Source organism: Bos javanicus, chromosome 15, assembly GCF_032452875.1.
Source record: "Bos javanicus breed banteng chromosome 15, ARS-OSU_banteng_1.0, whole genome shotgun sequence".
NCBI lineage: Eukaryota > Metazoa > Chordata > Mammalia > Artiodactyla > Bovidae > Bos > Bos javanicus.
The window spans coordinates 43668265-43692820 of NC_083882.1; the positions used below are offsets into that span (position 1 = coordinate 43668265).

Here is a 24556-nt window from a genome sequence, read left to right on the forward strand (position 1 = left end):
TGCCGGGTTTTCCAAAGAGCGAGTGCAGGACTCGTACTCTTCTGCAGTCGCGCGAGGACCCTCTCCACTCCTCAGCCCCAGGCTGACTGGCAGGCATCCGCCAGGCCCTGCTTCCCCAGCTCCGATGCGCGAGTACCGGGAGGAGGAGGGTCCCCAGAAGGCTGACTCTGGCCGGCCCGCAAGGGCTGCCCCCTCCCCAGTCACGTGGCCTAGTGGGTGGGGACCGATCTGAAGTTGGAGAAATCCAGAGCTATCCCAACTTCAGAGTGCGGCGCCCGTTCCTCCGGATCCCGGGCTCAATTTGAGCGCTGGGGCTCCAGGAGGAGCGCGGAGGTGGGAATTGGTGAAGCCGAGCAGCGGCGCAGACGGCGGGATTCCGGGCATGGCCCAGCTGTCTGTGATCCCGGGGTCGGCCACGTCGTGGACAGGTGAGCTGTACCCAGGTGGTGGCGGCGGCCGGCGTGGGCGAGGCTGCTCCGAAACTGCCCACCCCCCCAACGCCCCCCCGCCCCCCACCCCACACCTCATCTCGGTCCAGGGGATGCTGGGCACCTACAACGGGAGGGACCGGTTGGGTAAAGTGGCCGCAGTAGACTCTTGGCTCTCCGGGTCAGTCCCGCTAGGGCCACTCCTCCTCGCCCCCACTGTCCCCGCAGCCGGCTGACGCGGTGGTGGGCAGCTGCGGGAAACGCTGGGGAGCCGCGCGCAGGCTGGGGGCGCTGTGCCGGCCCCGCCCCCCCGGCGCGTACACAGACTGCTCCGCGTGACGTCACGCTCGGGTATAAAAACTGAGGCGCGCGGCTCTCGCTGCGCTGGAGGAGCTCGAGGCTGAGGGCTGCCGTGGAGCGGGGGAGCGACGGGGCCGCTGGGCCCCGGGCGCCTCAGCGATGTTTTACTCAGGGCTCCTCACCGAGGGCGGCCGCAAGGAGACAGACATGCGGGAGGCGGCGTCGCTGAGGCAGCAGCGCCGAATGAAGCAGGCCGTGCAGTTCATCCACAAGGACTCGGCCGACCTGCTGCCCTTGGACGGCCTCAAGAAGCTGGGTTCGTCCAAGGACACGGTGAGCCCCCGCGGCCGCACCCGCCTCGGGGACCCCGCGCGAGGTGGCCTGTCACCTTTGCGCTGTAAGGTCTCCTGGGGCCCGCCCTTCGCCGCTTTCACTGAGTCACCGGCCCGGCCCCCTCCGTCTCCAGCGCTGTCCGCTGTCTCTGGAGCTCTGTTGGGGTTTCCGCTCCATCCAGCATCCCCCTGCTTCAGTTTCTCTCAGGATTCCAGAGTAGCTTTTCCAGCTCGCTCTCCCTTCAGCGCACCCTCCTCCCTTCTTTCTCCTCTGGAGTAGAAGAGACCCTGCCTTCTTGCCCTCAGCTCCCCTTTCCTTTATTCGTAGTGCCCAGTTTGGTTGCCCGGGCCTTGAGCCTCGCGGCCAGGGTAGCTCCAGCTGCCTCCTAGGCTGCTTGGCCCGTCTTGTGACTCCTAGTGGGTGTGAGGAGGAGAGAACGAAGTGGGAAGGGGGCTTCCTGGGCAGTCACCATATCCAGATCGCCTTTGTTGAATCCATTTCCCCTCTGTGCAAAATCTACTTCTCCGTTTGATTTTGGTCTCATCTACCCTTGACCTTCCAACGGGAGGGGGCGGGGAGAGAAAAGGGTGACCGTGAAGGTTTCCTGAGCCCCAGACCTCTCTTCATCATTTTCCTCTCCTGCTGCTCCATCCCCAAAGAGTGGATAGAGGGAGAAAGCCAGGCTGCTCCCTCTCTTCAACGGCTAATGTGTGGAGCTAGATCTGTGCTGGGGCTCCCGCAGTTCTTTCTTTCTTTTCCTAGCAAGGTTGTTCTTGGCATTAAGAAGGAGAAACTCCAGAACTGGAGTCTGAGTTCAAAGACCATACTGTCCTCTATCTATAGGGGGGATCTTATAGGGGGATAAAGGTTACTAGTTTAAAGAACTGTATCAAACTCCCCTCCTTAATTCACTGTAGTGGTGCTGCGCCAAATTGATGTTGAGTTTTGTACTTTCATCTGGAATTTTCTTGTAGTTTAACTTGTTTTCTTGAAGTTCATAATCACTTTATTCATCTAGGCAATAATTTATGAAGCATTACTTAAATGTCTTTTAAATGAAGTGGATGCTTTGTATAATTTTGCCAGTATTTTTGAGCTTTTGGAATGTTTAATTTGTCAGGGAAGAGGGTATCAGCCTGGACCACTGAAACTGCCATTTCCAGCCACATGTTGGGTATGGAGGGCAGAGCTGCTGAATCCACTTCTCTTTTTTAAAAATTTTATCAACTCTAATGAGACATAGATATCAAGATCAGATTTGCCCTCCCCCATTGTGATAGAGAATTATTTTTAGCTATTTATGTGCAGGGGGTGTCTACTCAGTTATCCCGCTATGTTTTTTAAAGGATGTTTTACTTGAACAAGCCACAGGATAGGTAATCTGATTCATGCTAACTTAGAGTGGTGGATAAATGAAATGTATTCTTAGAAAAGAGATGACTGTTTTTCTTCCTTCCTTCCATTTTACAGCAGTCGAAATTCATTTAGCAAATCTGGTACAAATCTTCTTACTTTCAGGCCAAAATAGTCCTAGTTCTTGGAAGCCTCAGGAGCCAATAAACAGTAATAGAAAAATAAGTCAAGTGTGGAATTTTCCCCCCTTCATGCTGAATTTAAGATGTTTCACATTTGGTTGTCCTGGGATGTCGAGGAGTTTCCTAGCCCTGAGGAACTGCCTCTCCATTCTTCTGCCAAGCATTCTTTATACTGCTTCATCCTTGTGTAGGAAGAATTCCATCTGCTTTTCTGACTCCAGTCTGTCTCAGTTGAGCCACACAGGAGCTGCTAATATGGAACAGGCAGTAGGCCGGAAGGAAGAAACATCCTCAAAGCAGGTTATTGCCATGGATGTGACACACTGCAATTTACTGTGAGACCCTAACCCATGGTTCACAGTTTCTCTCCCCACTGCCCTCCACTGCCAGGGAGCTGATACTCTCTCACTGTTCTCACACCTGGAGTATGCAAGTGATTGCACAGAAGAGTTAGAACCAGTCACAGATGCTGAGGCAGACTGAGATAGGGCTAGGAGAGCTCTGAGTACTGGGGTGAAGTGGCATGCTTAAGCTTTCTTGGACCTTATGCTGCTGCCTCTGAATAATCTTAGAAATAATCTTAGAAGTACTGTGTCACTTGTCTTTATGGATATAGCTGGTAGTATAGACCAGTGTTAACTCAATGTTCTGTCACCGAAGTGAAATTTGGAGGATACCAAAATTGATTAGACAAGTCTATAGTACAAAACAGGCAGATTCTTTACCACCTGAGCCACTACTGAAGCCCAGAATTGATGATATAAGTCTATAGTACAAACTCAATAGAAGTGGGACAAGAAAAGGAAGGGGCGGCACCAGAGGAAGATAGGGAAAGGATGAATTAGTTCTCACTGACTTTGGGGTTTGTGCTAGTGAGAAGATAGGTTGTTTTCTTCATACTGGTGACCTATATTAGAATTATATTGTTGAGTAGTCTGAATTATTTACCTTTTACCATGCTGTTTCTATAATATTCACTATTTGAATCCAGCCGGCCAACTTTTTGTTTTCTATTGGCAAAGAGCATCCATAAACAGTCAAACGTGGTCTTGTTCTCTTGGCCCCAGGGAAGTGCCTTTGCCCTATTCCTGTTTGTGTGTAGTTGGCTGCTACAAAGTCTACTGTGGAAATTAATCTTATTTCTTATGTTTGTGTGTGCGTGTATTAGATTAAGAACTAAAATCAGAGATATAATTGAGTAATATTTTATTTCACTTATTATTATTATTCAAGTTGATGAAGCTAGAAAAAAATCACTCTTGGAACTTTGTGTATTCTAATTTCTTTTCTTTTAGCTACCAGATTAATAAATATTCTTCTCATTGAGGTGAAGACTTTTCAACTTTTAAAAATAGTCATGTCATGGTATAATATGCTGTCTTTCCTATATGATAATAGTACTGACCATCAGGGTATATCCTTACGTCTTCAGGAATAAAAAGAGAGTTTTGCTTTTTTATCTGTGATTGCTTCTGCGTATAGCCAAGTGCTTTAAGAAAACTCACTAGAATTAAAAGGCTGGGGAAGGAAATAAAGCAAAGCCAACCGACTGTGAAATAACCAGCCCTGTACTCTGAGTACGGATTTACCTGGTGGCTCAGTGGTAAAGAAACTGTCTGCTAATGCAGGAGATGCAGGTTTGATCATTGGTTGGGAAGATCCCCTGAAAAAGGAAATACTGCAGCCCACTCCAGTATTCTTGCCTGGGAAATCACATGGACAGAGGAGCCTGGTGGGGTGCAGTCCATGGGGTCAAAAAAGAGTCAGACACAGCAGCCACAAGGAATACTCTGAGTATCTGATCCTCCTGATCAGAATCTCTGTCAATGAGGGCAGCCTTGGGTGTTACTCTATAGATTAATTTTTCATAATGCCACAAGACATCCATAATGCTGTAGATTTTGATCCAGAGGACTTTGGAGTTTTAGAAGAGGAGCATGAAATAGCAGTATAAATCAGTATCTAAGGCAAACTGAAGATTTCCAGAGCCATGATCAAATCCTAATTGTAGTAAACATTATTTGAACACTAGCTGTGTTCAGGACACAGTACTAGGAGCACACAGAAGAAAACAACAAAGTTTACCTATACAAGGAGTTTATAGATAGGGGAAAGGATAGGACCAATTGATTTATTTATTCCCCAAATATTTATTGAGCACTTTTTACATGTCAGGCATAATCTAGGTATTGAAGGTATAATAGTGAACCAAAACGGGTTTCCTGCCCTCACAGAACTTGCATTCTTGTGGGCGAGAAGGTAGAAAATAAATCAAGTAAATATATACTATATCGGGTTGTAATCAGCGCTATAGAGAAAATAAACCAGGATAAGGGAATAGAGAGTATAATGGCCAGGTAGGATGAAGTAGAGCCTTGCTGTTTTATCTAGGGTGATCAAGGAAGGCATCTCTGGTAAGATGTCACTATAGGAGATATTGAAGGAAATGAGAGAGCAAAATATCTTGGGGAAAAATGTTATAGGCAGAAGGAACAGCCAGTGCAGAGGCTCAAACATCATTGTGCTTGATGTGATTGAAGAATTATAAGAAGGCCATTGTGGCCAGAGCAAAATGAGCAAGAGGAAGTGATAGGAGACAACATCAGAGAGATAGTGGGAGTCCAAAGTACTTAGAGCCTTATAGGTCACTGTATAGATATTTAATCTGATAAGGGAAACGGGTGGAAAACTTTTTGCAAAAGGGTGAGATGATGTGACATTTCACAAACCAGACTATTGTGTGGATTAGGCTGTAGGCGGCAAGCGTGTAAGCAGGCAGACTAGTTAGGAAGCTGGTTAGTTAGCATTTAGATAGTAATCTAGGTAAAGATGATGGTACCTCAGAGTAGTGTGCTAGCAGTGAAGAGGACAAGAAAAGACCAGATTCTGGGTTCTTTTGAAGACAGAGCTGACAAGTTTAGTTGAGAGTTGGATTAAAGATCTGAAATAAGGAGTAGTCAAGAATGACGCTAATGTTTTTGATCTAGTCATTGGAAGAATAAAGTTTGTCATACACTGAAATGGCTAAGAAGTGCAAGTTAAGGATAGGAAATAAGAATCAGGAATTTGATTCTTGAACAAGTTAAGTTTGGGACGTCTATTAGTTATTCAAGTGTAGATGTTGAATAGATAGTTCCATAAGAAGATGAATAATACCACCAAGAAGCTTATGCCATGTCAAGATATTACAGTCAATCAACACTAGAGATGTTCAGTGGAAGCAGTGACTACTCTGGCCTGGTATGACAATCGTGATGGAGAACAACATCTGATTAGAGTTTTATCATCCCCTGGAGAGTCAACTGACTGTGATATATAGAGAGGAGGCTGCTTCCAGAGCATGCCCTAAAGAACCTCAGAATAAGAACTTTATAGGTTATCTGGTTGAATTCCCTGCCCCTGTATAAATCCTTTCCTACAATAATGCAGCCCACCAAGGGTAACTGAGAAACCACCGTCTCAGGAATAAGGCTGTTCTCTTTGAAAAAGCATGACTATTGGGTCATAAGGCAAAAGTAGAGACATAACACAGAAGGCCTGGGGCAATGTGACAGATTGCCTTAGGTGATCCCATGTGATTTTGAGCAGCTGTAATCCCAAGGATAATCTGTGTCTCTGTGGTGTAGAAAGGGTCACGTGTTGTATATTCAGCTTGTAAATAAAGAAAGCACAGAAATTAGTGCCCCTTTAGATTTCCAAGACCAGATAGAGACATGTATATTGGGCTTGAAGTGAGAGTCAGTCAGGAGTCCATGTCTGTCTACAAACTATACATGAGGATGAAAACGGAGTAAGCTGATTTCATGCCCTTTTAATAAAAAAAAAAAAAAGTGATCAGCTTCAATTTTAAGTTGAACATGAGGGTTTAAAATACATATATACACATACATATAATTATTAACATTTGCGTGCTTACTCTATACCTGACACAACGTTAAATGCTTCATATGGACCATCTCATTTCATCTTCACAAGAGCTCTGCAGGGTACTTACTAACTTGAACCCAGCTTTGTCTGACTCCAAAGCGCATATATTTTAAACAATATTCTAAGTCAAGAGTCGGCAAACTTTTTCTGTAAAGGACCAGATAGTAATTGTTTTTGGCTTTGCAGGCCAGTCTCTGTCTCAGCTACTCAACTGTGTTGTTATAATGCAGAAGCAGCCATAGACAGTAAACAAATGGGGTTGACTGTGTTCTAATAAAACTATTTACAAAAGTACACAACAGGCTGATTTGACTTGTGGGCCATATTTGCTGACCCCTATTTCTGAGTGTTCTATTGCTAAGCTAGAAATCTTGGGTTTCTCCTTTGAGAGTAAATACTACAAAGAAGGCAGACTTCTGTAATTTCTTCTATTTTCCAGTCTGGTCCATCCTATAAAGTGAAGTCACTCAGTTGTGTCCAACTGTTTGTGGCCCCATGGACTATAGCCTACCAGGCTCGTTGGTCCATGGAATTTTCCAGGCAAGAGTACTAGAGTGGGTTGCCATTTCTTTCTCCAGGGGATCTTCCCGACCCAGGGATCGAACCCAGGTCTCCTGCATTGCAGGCAGACGCTTTACCTTCTGAGTCACCAGGGAAGCCCCATCCTATGGACCACAAAGATCTATTAGACTGATTCTGTGTGGATTCAGTGCAGCATAGGTAAGTGATTGAGAAGGTGACCTTAGAAGTTCTTGTTTAAATCATGATCCCATGGTATCCTGCAGTATAGCCTGCTTCCTCTCAACTCACTTTTCTTCCCACTCTACAGACTGGTTAGAAGAAATATTTAATATTTAACCTCAGCTGTGCTACCTAGAATACAAAGACCTCACATTTGAGCTTGCCTGCTTAGGATTTAGATGCCTAAATGCTGGTTAAGGTTTAGCAGCCACATTAGCGGAAACAGTAGAGAACCTGGGACTACTTAGGTTAGTAGTGGCCTTGTTGAACTAAAACATAAAGCAGGATCCACATCAGGAAGGTGACTTGATAGTTATGTCCAAAAGACCACCATAGTATCTGCAGCAGCTATCTGACTAGTGTGGTGCATCTTGAAGGATATCTGGAAAGTAGAAGATAGCCCTTGGAAAGCCAATATTTCAATAGACATAAAATAAACCACTTAAGCAAATTTACAAAGCAACACTCAAGGAGTGGGAATGCAAGTAGTACAAACTATGTAATGTATGAGTATTGAAGGGATTCTGAAAGAAAGAACTAGATGATGTTGATCAAGAAAAGTTTTTTGAAAAAGTGAAGTATAGAGATTTGTCCATCCAGTATTATATCAAGACCTGGAGATATAGCTGTGATCAACACAATCAAGGCCCTGCCCTTGTGAAGTTAATACTCTAGTGGGGGGAGTGAAATAAGAAACAACTAAATAAGCAAAATAATTCTGAACTTACAATTACTACAAAAGAAATAGTGGGATATGTTAGTAAGAGGTGGAGTACCTCTTTTAAATAGTATGGTCAGGGAAGATATTTTGAGGAAGTAATGTTTGAACTGAGACTTGAATGATGAGAGCAAGCTAACTATTTGAAGTATTAGGGGGAGGACATTTCAGACAGAGGGAATGGCAGGTGCAAAGGCATTAGAATGGAAAAGGGATTTTGAGTGTGTATATAAAATGTATGAAAAGTTGGCAAGACTACAGAAAAGAACTGTGCAAAAAAGCTCCTGATGACCCAGATAACCACATTAGTGTGGTCACTCACCTGGAGCCAGACATCCTGGAGTGTGAGGTCAAGTGGGCCTTAGGAAGCAGTACTATGAACAAAGCTAGTGGAGGTGATAGAATTCCAGCTGAGTTATTTCAAATCCTAAAAGATAATGCTATTAAAGTACACTCATTATGCCAGCAAATTTGAAAAACTCAGCAGTGGCCACAGAACTGGAAAAGGTCAGTTTTCATTCCAATCCCAAAGAAAGGCAATGCCAAAAAATGTTCAAATTACCACACAATTGCACTCATTTCACACGCTAGCAAGATTATGCTCAAAATTCTTCAAGATAGGCTTCAGCAGTATGTGAACTGAGGACGTCCAGAAGTACAAGCTGGATTTAGAAAAGAGCAGAGGAACCAGAGATCAAATTGCCAACATATGCTGGATCATAGGAAAAGCAAGAGAATTTAAAAAAATCTACTTCTGCTTCATTGACTATGTTAAAGCCTTTGACTGTGTGGATCACAACAAACTGTGGAATATTCTTAATGAAATGGGAATACCAGACCACCTTACCTGTCTTTTGAGAAACCTGTATGCAGAACAAGAAACAACAGTTAGAACTGGACATGGAACTACAACCTGGTTCCAAATTGGGAAAGGAGTAAATCAAGGCTGTATACTTTCACCCTGCTTGTTTAATTTATATGCAGAGTAAATCATGCGAAATGTCCAGCTAGATGAATCACAAGCTGAAATCAAGATTGCCAGGAGAAGTATCAGCAACCTCAGATATGCAGATGATACCACTCTAATTGCAGAAAGTGAAGAGGAACTAAAGAGCCTCTTGATAAAGGGGAAAGAACAGAGTGAAGAAGTTGGCTTAAAACTCAGCATTCAGAAAACGAAGATCATGACTTCCGGTCCTATCACTTCACGGCAAATAGATGGGGGAAATGTGGAAACTGTCAGATTTCAGGGAAAATACAGAAACTGTCAGATTTCATTTTCGTGGGCTCCAAAATCAATGCCTATGGTGACTGCAGCCGTGAAATTAAAAGTTGCTTGCTCCTTGGAAGAATAGCTATGACAAACCTAGACAGTGTATTAAAAAGCAGAGAGATCACTTTGCCAACAAAGTGTATTAAAAAGCAGAGACATCACTTTGCCAACAAAGGTCTGTCCAGTCAAAGCTATGGTTTTTCCAGTAGTCGTTTATGGATGTGAAAGTTGGAACATAAGAAGGCTGAGGACCTAAGAATTGATGCTTTTGAACTGTAGTACTGGAGAAGACTTTTGAGAGTCCCTTGGACAGCCAGGAAATCAAACCAGTCAATCCTAAAGGAAATCAACCCTGAATATTCATTGAAAGGACTGATGCTGAAGCTCCAATACTTTGGCCACCTGATGTGAAGAGCCGACTCATTGGAAAAGACCCTGATGCTGGGAAAGATTGAGGGCAAAAGGAGAAGGGAGCAACAGAGGACGAGATGTTAGATGGCATCACTGACTCAGTGGACATGAGTTTGAGCAAACTGTGGGAGATAGTGAAGGCCGGGGAGGCCTGGCATGCTGCAGTTCATGGGGTCACAAAGAGTTGGACACGACTTAGTGACTGAACAACAATAATGGTATGTATGTGGAGGTTGGAGAAATAAACAAGGACCAGATGATGCTGAGCCCTATAGACCATGGTAAGAAGTTTGAATTTTGTCTGAAGAACAATGGAAAGTCATTGAAGGTCTTTGAAGTAGGGGAATATATTATGTCACATATTTTTAAAAGCTTGCTCTGGTTGCTGTGTAGAGAATGATTTGGAGAAGAGTGAAGGAAGAGGTGGAAGACAAGCCAGGGGGGCTGTTATAGCACAGATAAGAGAGGACAGTGGCTTGGATTAGATTGGAGGTAGTAAAGATGGGGAGAAGTAGATCGATGCCGAATAAATTTCGGAGGAAGCAGCAATACTACAGATCGTCCTCAACCTACGATGAGGTTACATCCTTATAAACACATCATAAGATGAAAATATTGTTAAGTCAAAAATTCATTTAATATACCTAGCCTATTGGACATCATATTTTAGCCTAGCCTTCCTTAAACGTGCTCAGAACACATTACCCTGAAATTGGGCAAAATCATCTAACACAAATCCTATTTTACAATAAAGTATCAGATATCTCATGTAATTTATTGACTATCACACAGAAAGTGAAAAAAGAGAATGGTTGTATGGGTCCAAAAGAGTTGTAAGTGTATCAGTTGTTTGCCCTTATGATCATGAGGCTAACTGGGAACTTGAGCTTACTGCCTCTGCCCAGTGTCATGAGAGAGTGTTGTGCTGTGTAGCAGTAGCCCGGAAAAGATCCGGATTCAAAGTATGTTTTTTACTGAATGTGTATTACTTTGGCACCATCACAAAGTTGAAAAATCAGAAGTTTAACCATTGTAAGTTGGGGACCAACTCGGGATATACTTCGGATGGAAAGTTAGGAAGTTTGATTCTCTTCTGAGAATCAAAAGAATCAAAATGGGTGGGTGGGTAATGGTGCCATTTTACCAGGTTAGTGGAAAGGAAGTAATCCAGAACATTAAAATGGAACAGGACTTTGAAGCTCATACCTCTTTTATTACTGATGAAGAATATGAGACTGATAAAAAAAAAGTAATACTTAGAGAGATTAGTGATTTACTCAAGGTAGTATGTGACAAGTGGTCATTTTGCTGAAATAGAAAACCTTCATGGAGGAAATAAAGGTAAGATTGGGAAGCAGGATGAGTTAGTGGAAGGTCTTAAATGCTAAATTGCGTATTTTGTGTTTAATACAGCTGGCAAGAGAACCATTGCAGGAGAAGGAGACCATGATATAATGTCTTAGATTATTTGAACTTAGCTATAACAGCAGAAATGGGGAGAAATCTGTGAGGTGTTAAAACAGCAGAATTTCACTCACCAAGATGAAGATTATGGGAGAAAGCACAAGTTTTGTGGGAAAGATCAGTGGGACAAGTTAAGTTTGAAAGTGCCTGTGAGGTGTCTAAGTGGAGAAGTTCAAAGAGACAATTGGTTCTATGGATCTGAAACTCAGAAACAAAGGCTGGGCATGAGACAGAGTCATCATCATAAAGGCAGTTATTTACACAATGAAAGTAGGTAAGATTGCCCTTAAAGGTTTTGTCAAGTGAGAAGGGGACCCAAGGAGAGCAATGAGGAACACTAACATTTAGGAAATGAGCAGAGGCAAAAGAACCAATAAATGATATAGATGTAGAATAGATAGAAAAGTGGTTTTAGAAGCCAGTGGAGGAGAGTTTCAAGAAAAATGGAAAGTTGTTTATTAAAGCATTGTTTCTAATGGCAGATACGTAGAAACAATCTAAATGTCCATTAGTAGTTATGTAAATTGAGGTGTGTTTGTACCACAGACTCATATGTTTACAGATGATGTACTGTTTTAAAATGCAGAAAGTAGGGCATATGTGAAAAAAAAAATAGGTGCTAAGGTTTTTGGATAATCTGACATTACATCTGCATTGGACTGCAAGGAGATCAAACTAGTCAATCCTAAAGGAAATCAGTCCTGAATGTTCATTGGAAGGACTAATGCTGAAGCTGAAGCTCCAATACTTTGGCCACCTGATGTGAATAACTGACTCATTAGAGAAAACCCTGATGCTGTGAAAGACTGAAGGCAGGAGGAGAAGGGGACGACAGAGGATAAGATGGTTGGATGGTGTCACCGACTTGATGGACATGAGTTTGAGTAAGCTCTGGGAGTTGGTGATGGACAGGGCAGTCTGGCATGCTGCGGCCTACAGGGTCACAAAGAATTGCACACAAATGAGCGACTGGATTGAAGTGAACTGAAGTTACATTATTGGGGTGTGTGTGGGGGTATCAGCATGCATACATGTGTGTGCATATGTACACATGTACATGCACTTCAGTTTTTGCACAATTTGGCAGACAGAGTTAGTTGGCTAAATTAGAAGTGGCCATGTGAATTCTGACCAAGAAGATACAGGCAGAAAACTGCTGAGGGAACTTCTGGGAAAGCTTTTGCTTTCCTGATAAAAAGGATAGATGACAGAGAGTCCCCTCTTCCTTCCTCCTTTTTTGGATGTGGATGAAATGCCTGGAGCTGGGGCACCCATTATAAGACCATGAGGGAATATCCATGAAAATTACAGAAACAATAGCCCTGAAATTGTTAATCAGCTGAATTAATGCCTGCAGCTACCTACCTCCATCTTCTTGTTATATGAGAAGAAAATATACCTCCATTCAAGCCCCATAAAGTTGGTTTTTCTTGTGGCTATATGCTTTCTTAATGTATAGGGTATATTTTTAAAATTTATATTTTATCAAAAATATACATGTATATAATTTAAAACTTCAAAAAATTTTTGAACTGTTCCTTAATTCTCTTATTACTCTCCATCATGTCCCCTCTGCTACTATGCTAATATTGTAATATGTTCAGTTCAGTTCAGTTGCTCAGTCGTATCTGACTCTTTGCGACTGCATGAACCGCAGCACACCAGGCCTCCCTGTCCATCACCAACTCCCAGAGTTTACCCAAACTCATGTCCATTGAGTCGGTGATGCCATCCAACCATCTCATTCTCTGTTGTCCCCTTCTCCTCCTGCCTTCAATCTTTCCCTACATCAGGGTCTTTTCAACATCAGGGTCTTTTCAGCTCTTCTCATCAGGTGGCCAAAATATTGGAGTTTCAGCTTCAACATCAGTTCTTCCAATGAACACCCAGAACTCATCTCCTTTAGGAGGGACTGGCTGGATCTCTTTGCAGTCCAAGGGACTCTCAAGAGTCTTCTCCAACACCACAGTTCAAAAGCATCAATTCTTCAGCACTCAGCTTTCTTTATAGTCCAACTCTCACATCCAAACATGACTACTGGAGAAAAACATAGCCTTGACTAGATGGACCATTGTTGGCAAAGTAATGTCTCTGCTTTTTAATACGCTATCTAGGTCAGTCATAACTTTCCTTCCAAGGAGTAAGCATCTTTTAATTTCATGGCTGCAATCACCATCTGCAGTGATTTTGGAGCCCAAAAAAACAGTCTGTCACTGTTTCCCCATCTATTTGCCATGAAGTGATGGGACCAGATGCCATGATCTTAGTTTTCTGAATGTTGAGCTTTAAGCAAACTTTTTCACTCTCCTCTTTCACTTTCATCAAGAGACTCTAGTTCTTCACTTGCTGCCATAAGGGTGGTGTCATCTGCATATCTGAGGTTATTGATATTTCTCCCGGCAATCTTGATTCCAACTTGTGCTTCTTCCAGCCCAGCGTTTCTCATGATGTACTCTGCATAGAAGTTAAATAAGTAGGGTGACAATATACAACCTTGACGTACTCCTTTTCCTATTTGGAACCAGTCTGTTGTTCCATGTCCAGTTCTAACTGTTGCTTCCTGACCTGCATATAGGTTTCTCAAGAGGCAGGTCAGGTGGTCTGGTATTCCCATCTCCTTCAGGATTTTCCACAGTTTATTGTGGCCCACACAGTCAAAGGCTTTGGCATAGTCAATACAGCCGAAATAGATGTTTTTCTGGAACTCTCTTGCTTTTTCCATGATCCAGCAGATGTTGGCAATTTGATCTCTGGTTCCTCTGCTTTTTCTAAAACCAGCTTGAACATCTGGAAGTTCACGGTTCACGTGTTGCTGAAGCCTGGTTTGGAGAATTTTGAGCATTACTTTACTGGTGTGTGAGATGAGTACAATTGTGCGGTAGTTTCAGCATTCTTTGGCATTTCCTTTGTTAGGGATTGGAATGAAAACTGACCTTTTCCAGTCCTGTGGCCACTGCTGAGTTTTCCAAATTTGCTGGCATATTGAGTGCAGCACTTTCACAGCATCATCTTTCAGGATTTGAAATAGCCCAAATGGAATTCCATCACCTCCACTAGGTTTGTTCATAGTGATGCTTTCTAAGACACACTTGACTTCACATTCCAGGATGTCTGGCTCTAGGTGAGTGATCACACCATTGTGATTATCTGGGTCTTTTTTGTACAGTTCTTCTGTGTATTCTTGCCACCTCTTCTTAATATCTTCTGCTTCTGTTAGGTCCCTACCATTTCTGTCCTTTATTGTGCCCATCTTTGCATGAAATATTCCCTTGATATCTCTAATTTTCTTGAAGAGATCTTTAGTCTTTCCCATTCTATTGTTTTATTTCTTTGCACTGATTGCTGAGGAAGGCTTTCTTATCTCTCCTTGCTATTCTTTGGAACTCTACATTCAAATGGGTATATCGTTCCTTTTTCCTTTGCTTTTTGCTTCTCTTCTTTTCACAGCTATTTGTAAGGCCTCCTCAGACAGCCATTTTGCTTTTTTGCATTTCTTTTTCTTGGGGATGGTCTTGATCCCTGTCTCTTTTACAATGTCACAAACCTCCTTCCATAGTTCATCAGGCACTCTGTCTATCAGATCTAGTCCCTTAAATCTATTTGTCACTTCCACTGTATAATCATAAGGGATTTGATTTAGGTCATACCTGAATGTTCTAATGGTTTTCCCTACTTTCTTCAATTTCAGTCTGAATTTGGCAATAAGGAGTTCATGATCTGAGCCCCAGTCAGTGCCTGGGGCGCTGTTTTTGTTGGCTGTATAGAGCTTCTCCATCTTTGGCCGCAAAGAATATAATCAATCTGATTTTGGTATTGACCATCTGGTGATGTCCATGTGTAGAGTCTTCTCTTGTGTTGTTGGAAGAGGGTGTTTACTATGAACAGTGCATTCTGTTGGCAGAACTCTATTAGCCTTTGCCCTGCTTCATTCTGTACTCCAAGGCCAATTTTGCCTGTTACTCCAGGTGTTTCTTGACTTCCTACTTTTGCCTTCCAGGGCCCTATAATGAAAAGGACATTTTTTTGGGGTGTCAATTCTAGAAGGTCTTGTAGGTCTTCATAGAACTGTTCAACTTCAGCTTCTTCAGCATTACTGGTTGGGGCATAGACTTGGATTACCGAGATATTGAATGGTTTGCTTTGGAAATGAACAGAGATCATTCTGTTGTTTTTGAGACTGCATCCAAGTACTGCATTTTAGACTCTTTTGTTGACTGTGATGGCTACTCCATTTCTTCTAAGGGATTCTTGCCCACAGTATTAGATATAATGATCATCTGAGTTAAATTCACCCATTCCAGTCCATTTTAGTTCACTGATTCCTAAAGTTCAACGTTTACTCTTGCCATCTCCTGTTTGATCACTTCCAATTTGCCTTGATTCATGGACCTAACATTCCAGGTTCCTATGCAATATTTCTCTTTACAGCATTGGACCTTGCTTCCATCACTGTCTTTAAGCTTCCATTATTACCATTGAGTAGTTGTATGTAATTCTGATTCCTAATCCTTTGTGTTTGAATCTTCTTTTTCTCTCTAAAAACTTTTGGAATCTTTGTCATCCATGATATTCCAAAAATTCTTAATTGTGTGAAATCTTGGTGTGGATCTTTTATCTTTCATTATGCAAGGCTCCATGTGAACTCTTTCAATCTGTAAGCTCATATCCTTCAGTTCTGGTGTAGTAGGGTGCTCCACCCTCATCCTCAGCTGTTGTAGGAATCTGTTCGAAGCCTAGCCAAACTATCAACCAACCAAAATCTTTTGATTTACTCTTACAAAAAAGAATAAAGTATTGGCATTCTTCCCAGTTGTCTGAGTCAAGTAGGAGGCCCATGCAGGCTTTATATTAATCTCTTTCCAGCTCTAATTGTACCCTCCAACTGTAGTTTCTAATATCTCTAAGATTCATCAGCTTTCCCAGGGTTTTTAAGTAGGAAAACTGCTTTTACAGCTAGACCCCCAAGTATCAGTTCAGTTCAGTTGCTCAGTCATATCTGACTATTTGCAGCCCCATGGACTGCAGCACGCCAGGCTTCCCTGTCCATCACCAACTCCTGGAGCTTACTCACACTGATGTCTATCGAGTCGGTGATGCCATCCAACCATCTCATCCTCTGTCATCCCTTTCTCCTCCTGCCTTCAATCTTTCCCAGCATCAGGGTCTTTCCAATGAGTCAGTTCTTCGCATCAGGTAGCCAAAGTATTGGAGTTTCAGCATCAGTCCTTCCAATGAATATTCAGGACTGATTTCCTTTAGGATTTACTGACTTATCTCCTTGCAGTCCAAGGGACTCTCAAGAGTGTTCCCCAACACCACAGTTCAAAAGCATCAATTCTTTGGTGCTTGGCTTTCTTTATAGTCCAACTCTCAAATCCATACATGACTACTGGAAAAATCCTAGCTTTGACTAGGCAGACCTTTGTTGGCAAAGTAATGTCTCTGCTTTTTAATATGCATATATATGCTTTATACCCCCAAGTATAAAATAGTTCAAATATAATAATTTATTGTTTTAAAAGTAACAGTTCTAGTGGAAAGGTCAACAAGATAGCCCTCTTCCATGTAGTCATTTGGGGAACTCAGGCTGATGGTGGCTTTTTATCTTAAACATGTTACCTCCAGGAAGGTTACCCTAGGGGTCATCTCCATTTCAGCCAGTCAGAATAGGAGAAGAGTATGGAGGAGTGTGCACAGGAGAGTTTTATGAGCCAAGCCTAGAAGAGGTGTGTGTCACTTTTCCTCACATTCTGCTTGCCAAACTCAGTCATACGGCCTTATCTAAGAACAGGAAAGACTGGGAAACATAATCTACATATCTGTCCAGAAAGAAGAGGAAATCATGGATAGCTGGTGGCCTCTACTACTCTAGTGTTCCATGAAGTAGAGTGGTGTGAAGAATTTAGCTTTCTCTAGTCTAGTCATTTACCAGTTTTTGGTCTGTTTTTTAGATTCCAAGATTTTGTCAATGTCTCTTTTGTTGTTGTTGTTGTTGTTTACTATTCTTTTTGTGAAAGGTTTAGGCCTTTCTAACTCCTTGACTATCATTTTAGTGAAATTTTGGTTGGGAGCAGAGGTAAATGTGCCGTTACATTGTCATTTAAAACATGAGGCCATAATTAATTGACTACAGAGAAGCATCTCTGAGATTCATATGAGTTTATTGGCTGTGAATTTTCAACTCCTGAACTGTACTGTGAATACTTTTAGTTATAAAAATAAATGAAAATAATTATATGTACTGACATGGAAAAATGCCTTTCATATATTAAAAAAATTTTTTTTAATTTAGAAGAGTATTATGATGTGATCCTATTTTTATTTATGTTTGTAAATGCATTAAAATTTGGGGGGACTTCCCTGGTGGTGGTTCAAATTGTGCATTCTCAATTCAAGGAGCACAGGTTCAATCTCTGGTTTGGGAACTAAGATCTCACATGGAACTAAGCAAAAAAAAGGAAGGGTATTCTTCTAAATTTGATGGTTGTCATTTGTAGGGAGTGAAACTAAGAAGGGTGAGGTGCTGAGGAAGCTTTCCCTTTTAATTGTATATGCTTTAGTGATATTTGAATATTTTACATTGAACATGTGTTATGCTTAAACCTTTTTTGGTTACTAAACAAAGGAATAGTCACCAGGGCCAAATGCCCTAGAGAATGAAGGCTGAAAAATGTCTATCAGATTTGGAAATTAGGAGATCATTATTGGTATTGTGGGATCATAAGTGATTTCAGTGAAAAAATATAGAATGTCAGGAAATAGAATAGTGATTTCAACCTTTATTAAAGGCCAGTTAAGACAAGGGTGTGATTAGATTGGGCTTCCCAGGTGGTGCTAGTGGTAAAAACCTGACTGCCAATGCAGGTTCAATCCCTGGGTTGGGAAGACCCCCTGGAGGAGGGCATGACAGCTCACTCCAGTATTCTTGACTAGAGAATCCCATGGACAGAGGAGACTGGTGGGATACAGTCTGTAGGGTCGCAAAGAGTTGGACAGGACTGAATGACTTAGCACATGATTAGGTTAGGATGTGGCATTGAAGAGACAGGGTCTGGAGTTCTGTGGAGTTTTCTCCCCAGTATATGAGAACTTGGAGTGTGTATTAATATATAGGCTGTGGAGAAGGGGTCTAGGAGGAATAATCAGAAGAGAGATGACTCAAGGGAAATGATTTCAGAACCTTCCTCATTTGCCTCATCTGTCCGATGATTAGACTCCTCTCAAGATTTAGAGTATCCAGGTAAAGTGGTATTCAGCAAGACCACTGTAGAAGGAAAGCCACAAACTTTAGGTTAGGAGGGCCTAGGTTAGACAGCCTTTGAAGTCCCTTCCAGTCTTCAGTTCTACAAATCCAGCTTATCTGAGTTGGTTCTGCTAAGCATGGATCTGACAGAAACAAACACCTGCTTTCATATAAATCTAGGCTTATGAGTGAAAGAGATAAGAATGAAGAATTTCTGTTTCTTTTGCAGAGCAAAGCATTCTCCCAGGGTCAAATTGGGAAATCTGACAAAGTTAGCACTTCCTGTAGCTCCTTATCAAGTTAAGAATCCCTCATTTTCATTTAATTGCACCCCCCTCCTTTTCCCAAGGATGCTAATTTAGAATCTGCCTTGCCAAGAATCAGTGTATTTTGGGAATCTATTTCTTCGCCTCACCAGGGTTACAGTGAGTCATGGCTCTGACTCCTTTCTTCCTCAGAAATTTGTGAGATGGTGGATAATGAAGACTTCTCCAATTCTCCCCCCTTGCTGGGGAATGTTCTAGGCTCTGGGCTTCTAGGAGTGACTCTCTTCCCTTTAGAATTGAAATGCCGTCTAGAATGTGTCACGGAGATACTTGGGATAAGGTTTTATCCTCTGAGGGATTTTAAGTATTATTGTAAACTGGGAATAATGTGCTCCTGTAGAGATTTTGCAGGTCAATTGACTTCAAGAAGTGGCTTACACTTTCTGGAGGCCACTTGGAGTAGAAAGAGTAGAACGTAGTTCTATCTACCCTAGTAACTCTCCTAAACGCTACCAAAGAGCACACTTGAATTCACATTCCTTATTCTGCTTCCTAACATTATGTATCCTGGCATGGATATAAGGTCTAATTAAGCCCCCTGCTTCTTGGTCAGTTTCTGCCCCCTTTATACTCCACTTAAGAGTGGCCCATTAAGAGAGAGAGTGGATAACAAGCATATAGCAGGAGGAGCCTAATGCTTCTTGAAGTCCAGGGGATAATGGTAAGGATGATTCTCATGGCTTCTGCCAGGTTCTAATGTGTATCTCCTAAGAGGGTTATTCAGCAGGTATAACTTGTCTTCCCACCTCATCCACCCCATTGGATGACTCAACCAACAGGAGAGAGCCAAGTCACTAAGGCATATGCATTTGAGTCCAAAAGATAAAGACTGTGAGGAAGTGAGACTTGAAATAGAAGTATACAGAACTCCTGAAAACCAGTGCTAAGAAGGTTTCTTTGGCCTGTGAGAATTAGCTGCCCTTACTTATAAGTTCTCTGGAAAGATACATTTATCCCACATAGACTAAAGCCACTTTTCTCCTGAAATGTCCTTGTAAGGGAAGGGAAGGCAGCAAGCCCAGGTAGTACAAATCACAAGAGTCTCTTACTTTTCTTTAGCCATGGAATACTGGCCTTGTTCACATTTCCCAGAATCCCATATTGCTTTTTCATTTGAGGAACTACTGTTCTGATAGTTCCTGCTCTGATAATACTCATGAAATCCATACTTGAGGGAAGAATAAATAAGAGGCAAAGGTGGAGCTCAGTTATGTGAGGCTCCTTCATTATTTCCATGGCACCTGGGAGACAATAGGGGAGGGGGAACATGGCCTGTCACTAAGAAGCCTCTGCTTTCTGTTCCCCAAGCAACCTCATAACATTCTGCAGAGGCGCCTCATGGAAACCAACCTATCTAAGCTCCGAAGCAGTCGTGTCCCTTGGGCCTCCAAGACCAACAAATTCAATCAGGCCAAGTCTGAGGGGCTGAAGAAGTCTGAGGATGATGACATGATTTTGGTTTCTTGCCAGGTAAAGTTCTGATAATAACTTTTCCAGGTTTTCTGCAGAGTAGGATTCAGGTCTAATAAGATCCCAATAATGGGGCCCTTTCCTCCAAATTGTATAGAATGTGGATGTTATCATGGAATTCTTAAATGAGTTTTAAGGGGGCACTCTGTGCATCACTGGAAGTGTATGCAGTATTTTGTATGCATGTTCGTCCTTTATGAGGAAAAGGACTAAATGTTTCATCAGATTTGCAAAGGGATATATGACACACACACACACAGTTAAAAGCCACTTTGTGTATACAAGGAAACATCCCAAAGTCCTTTGGGATCCTCTGTCAGCTCTACAATCAGCAGGAAAAAGAACCCCTCAAAGGAGACACCACAATGGATACAGATGGGACACTATCCTCCATAAATGTGAAGATGCTCTCCAACCCTGCCTTTCATGCGACATCTGCTGCTTGCTCTTTGGATTTCTCTTCCTTTTTTGCATCTCTGGCTTCTGTTGAACAGTATATTTTCTCTCCACAGTGTGCTGGAAAGGATGTGAAAGCCTTGGTTGACACAGGCTGTCAATATAATCTCATCTCTTCAGCCTGTGTGGACAGACTGGGGTAAGTAGCCACTTGTACTAGAAGTCAGATGCTATATGCTCTTTGCTTGAATTTATTTTGAAGTTCAGGCTTTCCATTAAAACAAACTGTTACTCACTCAGTCATGTCTGACTCTTAGCAACCCCATGAACTGTAGCCAACCAGGCTCCTCTGTTCATGGGATTCTCCAGGCAAGAATATTGGAGTGGTTTGCCATGCCCCCCTCCAGGGGACCTTCCCTACCTACCCAGCGATCAAACCCGGGTCTTCCACATTGCAGGCAGATTCTTTACCATCTGAGCCACCAGGGAAGCATTATCTCCCATCAATTAAGTTTTGAACAAAGACCTTTGGGCTCTGGAATGAGAACATATGAGATCCTTGACTCATTGCATGCCATGCCCTGATCCTGATTTGTGCCCTTCCCAGACAGCAAATTAAAAAGAGCTGCCCTGTAGGTATAGCCCAGAGAAGTAAAATCAGGGATGTGGTTGACCTTGGCTTACTTGGAGTTCTGGAGGTCACCCTGCCTGTCCCAAGAAGCATCAGTGAGACCGTGGAATAGAGCTATTGGGCCTGAACCATCACAGGTGTGATTAGTGTCTTTCCTTTCTGCAAATAACATGTAAAATCAGATCTTACTGATGTCCCTGCTGTGGACTGAATGTGAGGCAGACACCTCATATATTGAATATATTAAGTTCTCTAAAAGCTGGAATTGGGTTCTCCCTCTTTTTTAGTCAGAGAAAGGCATTTTGTATCTTTCCTCCTTTTCACTCAATCCATCCTTTCATTCTCTTTCTTCTTCCTTTTCTTCTCTCCAGAATACCAGGTGGGCCCTGAGGTCTAGCCCAGAATTGGGAGGATCAATCCAATATCTTTTTCCACTTCTCTAGCTCTAAGTACAACAAAGCATCCCCCAGCCCAGATCTCTGTATTGAAATAATGACTAGAGTAGATGTAATGGCCCATTTTAAGCTACTTTAAAAAATATTCTTGTTCTTAGGCAGGACTTGCACAAATCTTGATTTGTAGATCAGTGACTTCTGCCCACAGGACCTGTTCCTTCTTGTTTCTACCTTCTCACCCCTCACCACTGACTCTTTGCAGCTGGCTCTATGGGTTTTGTGCATTGCTATTTAGGGTGGTGGGGGAGTCCAAAGACACAAGTGCTCCTGTGGGAAGAATCCTGAGCCTTTTTATGCAGTGAAGAGATGACCTATAGTGCAACATGATGTTTCCAGAAAGACTAATAATGTCCTGGTGCATAATTAGGCAGTAGACTGCCACGATTCCAGAGGAGTTAATAACCATCTATAAAACTGCAATTATTTTCCTTTTGCATAGGCTGTAACACCAAAAGAGAGAAAATGGAGTAAAGCAGAAGTATCGGCACAGAGAGTCCATAATTAAGTATTTATCCACCAACTCATAATAGCTCGGATGCTGGCTCTTCCAACCAGCTTACATAACTGTGTGAAACCTTGGTGCTGTTCTTTCCTTTCTCTTCTAGACAGACAAGTTAAATTAACTAGGAATTAACCAATATCAATGCACTCAGCAAGTAAGTACCTACCTCTACCAACCTTATAGCCTAAGACTAAGTGAAGAAGATAGACTAAAACAAAGACAAAATTAGACATTGAACAAAGCATCTTCTAAAATTAGGACTAATCTGCCCACTCTGAGATCTTTACCCACAGATGTGTAAAAGGCTCTGCTAAGTCACTACAGTCGTGTCCGACTCTGTGTGACCCCATAGACGGCAGCCCACCAGGCTCCCCCGTCCCTGGGATTCTCCAGGCAAGAACACTGGAGTGGGTTGCCATTTCCTTCTCCAACGCATGAAAGTGAAAAGTGAAAGGGAAGTCGCTCAGTCCTGTCCGACTCTTCGCGACCCCATGGACTGCAGCCTACCAGGCTCCTCCGTCCATGGGATTTTCCTGGCAAGAGTACTGGAGTGGGGTACCATTGCCTTCTCCGTGTAAAAGGCTATGTTAACTAAACTGCCTTGCACATAGGTGGGGATGTTGGAATGCAGAAAAGGATTCTCTGAGTGTGTCCCACGAGTTCAGATAGTGACATAGCTTTCTAGAACAGGAGCTAAATCTTTATATATTTTTTTATATACCCCCTGGCATGTTTAGGATAAAGTGCTCAAACAAGAAATGTAGGCTAACATTTTCTTTTGATAAATTAACCCAGGAAATCCCTGGAATATTCCAGCTGTGTGTCAGAAGGTAGGCATTGCCAGATTCCATCAGAAACCTCTGCCAAGGGGATTCTGGTATTTGCTCTCTGGTGCAGACTCAAGGAGCATGTCAGATCTCACAAGCATGAAGGAGAGAGGCTTTCTCTACCCCGGCATCTGAAAGTTGTGGGCCAGATTGAGCACCTGGTGATCACACTGGGCTCCCTCCGCCTGGACTGCCCAGCAGCTGTGGTTGGTGAGTTGAATTGGGGACTGGGCCTGTGGACCCCTAAGGTAAACCCTCTCCCTCCTTCCACCAAACCCTCATGGGATCTCAGGCCTGTAAGTACTGACTTCTTTAAAACCCCAGGTTTCTACTTTTTTGTACTATAAACCTTGTCCCAGTTTTTGCCTTCCAAAGTACTAGATGGGCCTTGAGCTACATTCAAGACATGTTGAAAATCACTCAGAGAATAAAAAATTTCAAGGGGTAAGAAAACAAAAATTTCTGTGTGCCAGTAAAAGTGGCTCCTGAGAACTTTCCATGGGCTAGTTAGAGGTAGAGGGCAAGATCCTCTTACTCCTTTGCCATAAATCCCATCATAACTTCTCACCAACTCCTATACTTTCTCTCATGTACTCTATTTCCCACTACTCTAAGTTCCTGGTTTTTGTCCAAAGGCCTTGCTTTGTCCTTTAAAGTAAAAAGACCTGGGTTTGAATCTTGATTCTACCACCTTTTGTCATTCAGTCGTGTCCGACTCTTTGAGACCCTATGGACTGTAGCCCACCAGGCTCCTCTGTCGGATTTTCCAGGCAAGAATACTGGAGTAGGTCGCCATTTCCTTCTCCAGGGTATCTTCTCAGCCCAGGGATTGGACCTGGGTCTCCTGCATTGCAGGTGGATTCTTTACCGCCTGATCCACCAGGGAAGCTCAAACTATAATGATCTGGGGCAAATTACTTAATATAAGAAACTCAAGTCTGCGGACTTCTCCAGCAGGCGAGAGGCAGTCCACGCGGACCCGTGGCAGGAAGCAGGTTGCTTGGCCTGCAGAGGGGCACCTCGACGGTATTTGGACCCTGGTGGCTCCAAGTGCAGTGGGTGGGGTAATAGCAGCTTCTCATAGGATTCAGAAGCAAGCCATGTATTTTGATGCGGCTTGTTGCTGCTTTGAAGGGTTTCTGAACAATTTATGAGCAAAAATGGTGTTTTAAAGTTTGCCATTTTAGTGAATTATGGGATGTAAGATGGAAATACTTGTGAGGAGGCAAGGGGAGTGACAAAAATGTGGCCATCAGTAGAAAGTGAGTGGCTTTCATGGATGCAGCAGCGGCTTATGGCAGGAGACTAAGACTGTGCTTTCAGAAATCATCTTTATAGTTCATTGCTAGAGAATTTTTCTTGAGTGGGTATTGTACTCTTATTGTACCCATAAGCCACGAGGGAGAGGTACAGTGTTCCTTACTGAGTGTGAAGCCAATTCTTGGTAGTGTGTTTTTTCTTTGTAACTGCCATTGGTTATTGATGATCTATTTTCTAATTATCTGGGAGAGTAAAAAAGGTCATGTGAGTGGCTTTGTATGAAAAAAAAAAAAAGAGAGAAATGCTTGCTGCTAAG

General features: G+C 42.7%; 1 protein-coding gene and 1 pseudogene across 2 annotated transcripts in view; both read left to right on the plus strand.

The window, feature by feature from the left end:
• Positions 1 to 233: 233 nt before the first annotated feature.
• Positions 234 to 24556, plus strand: part of NRIP3 (nuclear receptor interacting protein 3) — a 28292-nt gene continuing 3969 nt past the window's right edge. Inside the window, exons 1-5 of one of the 2 annotated variants that reach the window (XM_061440850.1) lie at positions 234 to 428; positions 901 to 1061; positions 20008 to 20169; positions 20682 to 20764; positions 23051 to 23190. In XM_061440850.1, coding sequence (XP_061296834.1) covers positions 383 to 428; positions 901 to 1061; positions 20008 to 20169; positions 20682 to 20764; positions 23051 to 23190 — 592 coding nt within the window. In that variant the 5' untranslated portion in view covers positions 234 to 382. Of the gene's footprint in view, positions 429 to 747; positions 1062 to 20007; positions 20170 to 20681; positions 20765 to 23050; positions 23191 to 24556 lie in introns of those variants that run through there. The other variant, XM_061440851.1, reaches the window with a different exon arrangement.
• Positions 24288 to 24513, plus strand: LOC133227204 (small nucleolar RNA U3; annotated as a pseudogene).